This window comes from Thamnophis elegans, chromosome Z, assembly GCF_009769535.1.
Source record: "Thamnophis elegans isolate rThaEle1 chromosome Z, rThaEle1.pri, whole genome shotgun sequence".
NCBI lineage: Eukaryota > Metazoa > Chordata > Lepidosauria > Squamata > Colubridae > Thamnophis > Thamnophis elegans.
In genome coordinates, this window is record NC_045558.1 from 126,282,939 (window position 1) to 126,293,303 (window position 10,365).

At 39.6% G+C, this 10,365-nt stretch overlaps 1 protein-coding gene and 3 non-coding genes across 4 annotated transcripts; 1 reads left to right on the forward strand and 3 right to left on the reverse strand.

The window, feature by feature from the left end:
• Positions 1-596: 596 nt before the first annotated feature.
• RNASE12 (ribonuclease A family member 12 (inactive)) lies at positions 597-1,050 on the forward strand. Its single transcript, XM_032236327.1, has one exon. The coding sequence runs from the start codon at positions 601-603 to the stop codon at positions 1,048-1,050; it is 450 nt and encodes a 149-aa protein (XP_032092218.1). The 5' UTR covers positions 597-600.
• A 2,043-nt stretch (positions 1,051-3,093) lies between these two features.
• TRNAP-AGG lies at positions 3,094-3,165 on the reverse strand. Its single transcript has one exon. It is a non-coding gene; the product is annotated as a tRNA-Pro (tRNA).
• A 1,468-nt stretch (positions 3,166-4,633) lies between these two features.
• On the reverse strand, positions 4,634-4,706 carry TRNAT-UGU. Its single transcript has one exon. It is a non-coding gene; the product is annotated as a tRNA-Thr (tRNA).
• Positions 4,707-5,307: 601 nt separating this feature from the next.
• On the reverse strand, positions 5,308-5,379 carry TRNAP-UGG. Its single transcript has one exon. It is a non-coding gene; the product is annotated as a tRNA-Pro (tRNA).
• Positions 5,380-10,365: the final 4,986 nt, after the last annotated feature.

Sequence of the window (10,365 nt, forward strand, 5' to 3'; positions counted from 1 at the left end):
TAGAATAGAATAGAATTCTTTATTGGCTGTGTGATTGGACATACAAGGAATTTGTCTTTGGTGCATATGCTCTCAGTGTACATAAAAGAAAAGATACATTCATCACGAATCATAAGGTACAACACTTAATGATAGTCATAGGGCACAATTAAGCAATCAAATCATACTAGGAAACAATCAAAATAAATTGTAGAGATACACGCAACAAGGTTACATACAGTCATAAGTGGGAGGAGATGGGTGATAGGAACAATGAGAAGACTAGTAGTAATAGTAATGCAGACTTAGTAACAGTATTGAGGGAGTTATTTGTTTAGCAGAGTGATGGCATTTGGGGAAAAACTGTTCTTGTGTCTAGTTGTTCGGGTGTGCAGTGCTCTGTAGGGTCGTTTTGAGGGTAGGAGTGGAAACAATTTAGAAATATTTGTCCTGTGTTAGGTGCAGATAGGGACAATAGCCTATGCTTTGACCTTTCCTGAGGAAGCCATTTTGTTTTTCTGCTTTGGACATCCAACCTCCTCCTTCTACAGCCCACCTGATTTCATTCCCTCTTCTCTTTTCCTTTCTCTTGAGAAGTTACTGAGGAAAACCAAGACAAGAATGACCAACAAGAGCCTAACTCCTGGGCTAACCACAATCCTCCTCCTGTTGATGGCTTGGTTGGCCATGATCAATGCCGCCACTTTTGAGAAGTTCCTGCGACAGCACGTGGATTACCCAATGACCGAATTCACGGACGCCCAACAGTACTGCAACCTCATGATGAAACGCCGGCACCTGGCGACCAATAAATACTGTAAACATCTCAACACATTTGTCCACATGGAAGTCCCTCAGATCCAAGCTGTCTGTGGTCCGGCAGGAGAACCAACCACGGGAGACCTCCGTGAAAGTAACTCCAGCTTCCCCTTGACATTGTGCAAGCTTCAGAGGGGCTCTTGGGCTCCAGATTGCAACTACGTAGGAACCAGCGCTGTCGATAGGATTATCATCGCTTGCGAAGATGGCTGCCCCGTCCACTTGGAAACCGAAGTTCCAGATTATATGTAGCTGGAAGAGTAATGAAATGTGGGTCCAAAGTAACCATTTCAGCCATCTGCCTTTTCTCTCCCTCTTTGCTTCTACAAGTAGACCTCGACTCACAACCATCCATTTAGCGACTGTTCCAAGTTACAACGGCATTGAAAAAAATATCTAGAAAAAAGTCACTGTCGAGTGACTGTCCGAATTTGACCTATGTGTAGCCATTTTATTTAGCTCTCTATTATACTCATTTATTCCTTTTTCTTTCTCTTTACCAAGTAAGGGTTTTTTGGGGGGCTTGCCACATTCTTAAGGTGGAGGGAAGGAGCAAATAGATAGTGAGGATTGTTTTGGCTAGGTGAACATTTTTCCCGTGGGAACAGAGGCTGCTCCTGCTGAGAACAGAAGGAGGAGTTTGAAGACACCGGGCCAGGGGTGGGTTTCTTGCCCCGTTCCAACCGGTTCAGTTGGAACGGGGCCGGCGGCATCCTCGTGCACACGCGCAGTGCACGCATGCGTACTAGCATCTGTGCGATGCTCCAGCTGCTCCTGGAGGATCGTGCAGGCTCTGTATGCGTCCTGCACATGCGTGGAAGCGCAAAACTCGTCAAAACCGGGTAAGGAGCGCGGGCGGGCGGGTGCGCCCTTCGCCGTTCCCGGAAGTTACTTACTTCCGGGTTCGCCGACCACCGGTTCGCAGGGACTGCCGCGAACCGGTTGAAACCCACCCCTGCACCAGGCAATGTGGATGGCGGGTTTATTGGAGAAGGTGACTTTTGAGGGATGTTTCTAACTTACAATATTATGTGGTGTAACTCCGGTTTGTGTCAGGTCCGGAATTAGAACAGACGTTGCCAATTTGATGTCTACCTAAATAAAAGAAATTTGTTTTCGAAGATGGACTGTGCGCATTTCTTTTTTGAATGGGTTTCATCACTTGGAAACCTAACATTCAAAAAATGAAATTAGCAGAGTCCAATTTTTGAAAACAAATCTCATTTATTCAGGTGGACATCAAATTGGCAAAGTCTGTTATAATTCTGGATCTGGCACAAACTGGAATTAGGCCACACTTTCATCACTTGGAAACCTGATAGTCACTTGACTTGGGGGGAAAAAGTAACACTGGGGAAAAAAAGTGACGCTTTTCACACTTACGACCGTTGCAGTATCCCCATGGTCACGTGATCAATTCAGAGGCTTGGTAACTGGTTCATATTTATGACCGTTGATCTCCTTTTGCGACCTTCTGACGAGCAAAGTCAATGGGGAAGCCAGATTCACTTAGCAATCACGTTATGAACTTAAGACAGTGTTTCTCAACCTTGGCAACTTGAAGATGTCTGGACTTCAACTCCCAGAATTCCCCAGTTGAAGTCCAGACATCTTCAAGTTGCCAAGGTTGAGAAACACTGACTTAACTGTTGCAGTGATTCACTTCACTGCTGTAGCAAGAATGGTCATAAAATGGAGCAAAACTCACTTAACAAACAAAAGTCACTTAACATTTCTATCATTTTGGGCTCCATTATAGTTGTACGTAGATGATTGTTTCTTAGAGTTGATGATTAATTGATAGGTTGCTTGGTTGATTCTGTGCCATCAAGTTATTTTCAACTCTTCATAACCCCATACTTAGATTATATCCATGTCAATCTCTCCCAATCTTCGGTGTTTCAACTCTCCCATCTGTGCTCACTTCATCATGAAGAAGAAAATCTGTCTCTGTGCTTTTCTCTTGGAAATAAAAACCAACTGTGTTTAAAACTGGTGGTTTTGTTTTGCATGCTTTGGAGATGTTTCTTATTCATTAATACTATTTTTTTTTTAAAAAAAATGTGAATGGTAATATGCTGGTCTCTGACTGTTATAAAGATTTGATTTGACTTGCAAATGCAAATGCAAAAAAGTCCAGAAATATTTAGTATGTAGGTCCAACATTTGTATTCTTTCAACCTGCAGTTTTAACAATTGAGTTGATTATTTTTCCCAGGCGAACAATTCCCGTTGATGAAAGAATCCTTCTGAAGTAGCAAACAGAAGTGTTCTTTAAAGCAAAGTACAAAAGAAGGGCTCGTCCGGGATTTGAACCCGGGACCTCTCGCACCCTAAGCGAGAATCATACCCCTAGACCAACGAGCCTGCGCCGCTATCAACTTTCTTCAGCACCATTTTTTAGTTTTAGGGCCACCTAGTGGTAAATGTGTCTACCATGATTTAAAAGTGGGGATTAAAACCTTTCTATTTGTCCGTCCTCAAAGAAAGAAGAAGGGGAGTGGCATAAAAACCAATCTCACATCTTCCAAAGTAAAAGGGTGTTTCTTTGTTTTTTCTCTGCCTTCTAGTTTGAATTCATCTCTTTCCAGCAGAATATATTTCTGGGCATTTATCGAAAGCTCTTTCCTTGCCTTCTTCCATAATCCCGTAAGGAAGGGGAAAGGGGGGGGGAATCTTGACATATTGCAACGAGTGGGAAAGAGAACTAGGAGGAGGGAGGGAGAGAGGAACGAAGGAAAGAAAGAGGGAGGGTGGGAGGAAGGAAGGAAAGATAAAAAGGAGGGAGGGAGGGAGGAACGAAGGAAAAAGGGAGGAACGAAGGAAGGAAAGAGAGAGGGAAGGAGGGAAGGAGGAAGGAAGGAAAGACAAAAAGGAGGGAGGGAAAAAGGAAGGAAGAAGACAAAAAGGAGGGAGGGAGGAACGAAGGAAAGAGGGAGGGAGGAACGAAGGAAGGAAAGAGAGAGGGAGGGAGGAAAGACTAAAAGGAGGTAAGGAGGGAGGGAAGAAGGAAGGATGGATGGATGGAAAAAAAGGAAGGAAGAAGGAGAGAAAGAAAGAAAAAGACAGAAAGAAAGAAAGAAAGAAAGAAAGAAAGAAAGAAAGAAAGAAAGAAAGAAAGACTTCCCAAGCCTCGTTTCCTGGAATCTAGCAAAAGAAAAAAAGACTTTTCTCTTGTGACGGATAATCTCCTACTTGATTCTCGATTTTTGCCCCTTGTTCCTATATATATTTTAAAAAGACAGATGACCCCCACCCCATTGGTGAAATAAAATGACTGGGGGTTTAGGGGTTCCTCAAAGCGAGAATTTTAGGAGGGATGTCAGTGCAGTGACTCCGGTCCCTGGCACCGTCAAGCTAGCATCTCCAGCTGGTCCCGGCAGGGATGGTTCCGATCCTGTCAGGAAGAGTCTCCTGGCATCGCGCAGCCCAAGTATCTGGGGATCTGGATACAAAACGTCATTCTTCCTTTCGGATTCTCAGTTCTTTTGGCACCAGCTTCTCTTAAGGAATGGAAAGGAAAGGAAAGGAAGGGAAAGGAGGGGAAAGAAAAGAAGTAAAGGAAAGAGAAGAAATAAAGGAAAGAAGGAAAGGAAAGGAAAGGGAAAAAGGAAAAAAGAAAAGAAGTAAAGTAAAAGAAAAGAAAAAGAAAAAAGGCAAATTAATTATTTTCCCAGGCCCGTCCGATTTTGGATGCCTTTTTGTAACCGGTTCCCATTGAAGCGCTTGGAAAGGTTCCTAACCGTTTGGGAGAATTGCAAAATACCCCTTTGTTAAATCCAACAAGACTTCAGGTAAACTAAGGTTAGGGTACTTGCTGGCCACAACATAACAAAGGCCCCAGCGAGATTTGAACTCGCGACCCCTGGTTTACAAGACCAGTGCTCTGCCCTCTGAGCTATGGAGCCCTGCCTGATTCAATACAAGTTGCAGTCAGTGGCGTAGAAACTACCTAGGCAAATCACACCTTCTCAGTACCGCCTTACAGTATTTATTGCTCTCTTCATCTTACTACGCTTTGGATTTTAAATTTTATATGTCATGTCATATGCCTTATTTTAATGGTGATGCTCCTGACATTCATGCATCATCATCATCATCATCCTGCCTTTTTAAATATCTAACTCAAGGTAGGCAACATGCCTAATCTAAATTTATTAATTATTACCTAATATCAATGTATTGGGGGAAGTTAGGGGTTTTCACTTAAATATATTTCCAGGTGCTCTTTTCTCAAAGAAAAAAATCAAAAGAAAAGAAAGGACGAAAATGAAATAGCAAACCAAGCTAAAATAAAGAAAATCAAGCAAATTACACCTTTGACATGACACTAAATGCTCCTTTCTTTGCATGGAAATATTTTTTAATTCCCAAATTTAATCAAGCGCTTTTCATTTAAAATATCTTACCGTTCTATATGGTTGCAGCCATAATCTTATAAGCAAGCAAAAAAACAAGACTTTTAATGTTCTTTTCATATTTAATGCATATTTTAAGTATTAAAAAGAAGGGCTCGTCCGGGATTTGAACCCGGGACCTCTCGCACCCAAAGCGAGAATCATACCCCTAGACCAACGAGCCAGCTGTGCAAAGTTTTTCCCAAGCTTTCTTTGAATGCGGAAAACGGACGGTATTCTGGCAACTTTGTCCAAGTTTGAAAGCATGAGCTGCTTCGGATTTTGTTTTATTTCTAGAGGAGGAGAAAAAAACTGCATTTAATTTTGTCCCTCTCGGTAATAACATTTGAAATGCTGTTCTTGGCTGCAGCTGAGAAACTGGGAAAATGAAAACCTGGATCGAGTTGTCTGAACGTGCCATTCCAAACCAAGAGCGTGCAAACTCCACGCTCTATATATTTACTCCACGAATGAACAAGATCCTACTTTTACAAAAAAAGAGAGCGAGAGGAAACTAGCAGATGACCTCCAGTTCCGCAGAAACACATGAGGAAAGCAGGCAGAAATCGCATTTTTAGGCAAAGAAACGTGATCCGAGGAAATAGTGGAACACTCCGGGATCCCTTGCAAAAGAGAAGGAAGAAGCGCAGATCCAAACATCTGGAAAAGGCAGGTGGGCAATTGCTTCATTCTCCGCAGCATCAAAAGCTGTTTTCCCGACGTGAACGCTGGCAGAGAGGCGTGCAGGCTGAGGATGGCCCCGGGACGCTTCCAGTAATCCTATTGCCGCCCGTGCAAGGATGCCGATAAGAAGAGCTGTGATCTTTCTGCGCCAGGAATCGGGGAGGAGAGGGGCGGGATCGGATGGAAATCCCGCCCTTTAGAGCAAGAGACAGAATAACAAGAGTTGGAAGGGACCTTGGAGGTCTTCTAGTCCAACCCGCTTCTTAGGCAGGAAAGACTAGTGCGGGAGGACGGGAGAATAATATTTCGGACACATTAAGCGAAGATTTAGCTCTCTGCAGAAGTCCTAAATCAAGGGTGTCCAACTTTGGCAATTTTAAGAACTGTAGACTTCAAATCCCAGAATTCCCCAGCCAGAATACAATAGAATGGAAGAGAATGGAATAGAGAAAAAAGAATACAATAGAATGGAAGAGAATAGAATAGAGAAAAAAGAAAAGAAAAGAAAATATAGAATAGAATAGAATAGAATAGAATAGAAAATATGGTATGGAATGGATAGAATAGAAAAAATAGAAAAGAAAAGAAAAGAAAATATGGAATGGAATGAAAGGGAAGAGAAGAGAATTAGAATAGAACATATGAAATGGAATGGAATGGAGTGAAAGGGAATAGAATATATGGAATAGAATTAAATGGAATAGAATGGAATGGAATGGAATAGAATAGAATAGAATAGAAAATATGGAATGGAATGAAAGGGAATAGAATAGAATAGAAATATGGAGTGAATAGAATAATTAGAAAAGAAAATATGGAATTGAATGAAAGGAAATAGAATAGAAGAGAATTAGAATAGAATATATGAAATGGAATGGAACGGAGTGAAAGGGAATAGAATAGAATATATGGAATGGAATGAAAGGGAATAGAATGGAATGGAATAGAATAGAATAGAGTAGAAAATACGGAATGAATAGAATAGAATAGAGAATATGGAATGGAATGAAAGGGAATAGAATAGAAGATAATTAGAATAGAATATGGAATGGGGTGAAAGGGAATAAAATAGAATATATGGAATGCAATGAAAGGGAATAGAATAGAATGGAATGGAATGGAATGAAAGAGAATAGAACAGAATGGAATGGAAAAGAAAGTATGGAATGGAATGAAATAGAATAGAATAGAATATATGGAATGGAATGGAATAGATTGGAATGGAAAGGAATTGATTGGAATGAAAGGGAATAGAACAGAATAGAATAGAAAATATGGAATGGAATGAAATGGAATAGAATAGAATAGGATAAGATAGAATAGAATAGATGGAATTGAATGAAAGGGAATAGAGTAGAGTAGAATAAAATGGAATAGAATAGAATAGAATAGAATAGAAAATATGGAATGGAATGAAAGGGAATAGAATGGAATGGAATAGATTGGAATGAAAGCGAATAGAATAGAACAGAATAGAATAGAAAATATGGAATGGAATGAAAGGGAATAGAATAGAACAGAATAGTGTAGAATAGAATAGGATAGAATAGAATAGATGGGATGGAATGGAATGAAAGGGAATAGAATAGAACAGAATAGAATAGAAAATATGGATTGGAATGAAAGGGAATAGAATAGAGTAGAGTAGAGTAGAATAAAATAGGATAAGATAGAATAGAATAGATGGAATGGAATGAAAGGGAATAGAATAGAATGGAATGGAATAGAATAGAATAGAAAATATGGAATGAATAGAATAGAAAATATGGAATGGAATGAAAGGGAATAGAATAGAATAGAATAGAATAGAATGGAATGGAATGAAAGGGAGTAGAGTAGAGTAGAATAGAAAAGAAAATAGAATAGAATAGAAAATATGGAATGGAATGAATAGAATAGAATAAATAGAAAATAAAAGAAAATATGGAATGGAATGAAAGGGAATAGAATAGAAGATAATTAGAATAGAATATATGAAATGGAATGGAATGGGGTGAAAGGGAATAAAATAGAATATATGGAATGCAATGAAAGGGAATAGAATAGAATGGAATGGAATGAAAGAGAATAGAATAGAATGGAATGGAAAAGAAAGTATGGAATGGAATGAAATAGAATAGAATAGGATAGGATAAGATAAGATAGAATAGAATAGATGGAATTGAATGAAAGGGAATAGAGTAGAATGGAATGGAATAGAATAGAATAGAACAGAATAGAATAGAAAATATGGAATGAAAGGGAATCGAATGGAATGGAATAGATTGGAATGAAAGGTAATAGAATAGAACAGAATAGAATAGAAAATATGGAATGGAATGAAAGGGAATAGAATAGGATAGAATAGAATAGATGGAATGGAATGAAAGGGAATAGAACAGAATAGAATAGAAAATATGGATTGGAATGAAAGGGAATAGAGTAGAATAGAATAGAATAGAATAGAATAGAATAGAATAGAATAGAATAGAAAATATGGAATGGAGTGAAAGGTAATAGAATGGAATGGAATGGAATAGATTGGAATGAAAGGGAATAGAATAGAACAGAATAGAATAGAATAGAGTAGAATAGGATAGAATAGATGGAATGGAATAGAATAGAATAGAAAATATGGAATGGAGTGAAAGGGAATAGAAAAGAAGAAAAGAAAAGAAAATATGGAATGGAATGAAAGGGAATAGAAAAGAAAAGAAGAAAAGAAAATAAAATATGGAATGGAATGAAAGGGAATAGAATAGAATGGAATAGAATGGAATAGAATAGACTGGAATGGAATGAAAGGGAATAGAGTAGAACAGAACAGAACAGAGATTGGAAAGAATAGTAATAGGAACGGAACAGAACAGAATAGAACTGAGAATGAGTATAGCATGGCATAGCATGGCATAGCATGGCATAGCATGGCATAGCATAGCATAGCACAGCATAGCATAGCATAGCATAGATAGCAAATGGAACAGAACAGAACAGAGATTGGAAAGAATAGTAATAGGAACGGAACAGAACAGAATAGAACTGAGAATGAATATAGCATGGCATAGCATGGCATAGCATGGCATAGCATAGCATAGCATAGCACAGCACAGCACAGCACAGCATAGCATAGCATAGCATAGCATAGCATAGCATAGCATAGCATAGCATAGCATAGATAGCAAATGGAACAGAACAGAACAGAGATTGGAAAGAATAGTAATAGGAATGGAACAGAACAGAATAGAACTGAGAATGAGTATAGCATAGCATAGCATAGATAGCAAGTGGAACAGAACAGAACAGAGATTGGAAAGAATAGTAATAGGAACGGAACAGAACAGAATAGAACTGAGAATGAGTATAGCATAGCATAGCATAGATAGCAAATGGAAATAGAATGGAATGGAACTGAACAGAAAAGGACAAAAGGGAATAGAACAGAACAGAATAGAGATTGGAAAGAATAGGAATAGAATAGAATAGAATAGAATAGAATAGAATAGAATAGAATAGAATAGAATAGAATAGAATAGAATAGAATATAATATTATTTATTGGCCTTTATAAGTGTTATTGGACACACAAGGAATTTGTCTCTGGTGCATAAGCACTCAGTCTACATGCAAAACAACAGAATAATAATAATTATTATTATTATATTGGGTATCTTTCTATATATACATATGTAGCATATCTATAGTATGCCTTATTTTAACCGTGATGCTTCTGACACAAACAAACAAACAAACCCCCAGTGTTCCCTGTGGTAAAACTAGGCCTAGATTCAAATTCAAGTGAACCACACCGACTGTGGCCCTGGTTCTAGCTAAAATCCCCTTTTCTGTATCCAGCATTAGCTGCATCGCAATTCGTTTGCTGCTGCTGAGATTTTTGCCCACCCCAGAGGACTACCATATGCTCAGCGGAGTCTCAGCTGTGTAGTTCATAATTGCACCTGCTTCTTTGCCAAGTCGCCTCATTCCTCACGAGACAAGATGAGACACAGGGTGGTTTTAATGACATCCCTGGAGTGCAGTTGCGGGAGGATAATTGGCCTTCCAATTAAGAGCATCCTCTTTGGCCACCTTCCCAAGGGAAACATCAGCTCCCCTCTCATTACTCCTCCCTCTGAGCAGGCACTTTGATGCCTACCTGGAGACCTCATTAAATCTTGCAAAGTTTAGCAGGAAACTTTGCCGCGCTGGGGATATTTTCAGGAGGAGCAAGGAGGCATGTGGATTCTGTGTGCAAAAGTTTTATGGCTCAACCAGAATGACAGGTTGCAGGTCACCAGGGACAGCCCATCCAGGCAAGCGTTAATGACTCACTGTCGAAGCAAGCAAGAACTTTAATCATGTTGCAGAGAGAGAGAGAGAGACAGAGATGGATTTCTAATTCTAATGGAATTTAGCACCTGGCTCCTGTGCCTCAGGAGCACCAATGGGGTGTTAGTGTGGAGACCCAATTCTGGACCCTTTTAACAACAGCAGCTCACTGGAGGCTGATC

What these genes read in the sequence shown, in the direction of transcription:
- RNASE12 (XM_032236327.1), top strand. Translation starts at nt 601, where the DNA reads ATGACCAACAAGAGCCTAACTCCTGGGCTAACCACAATCCTCCTCCTG.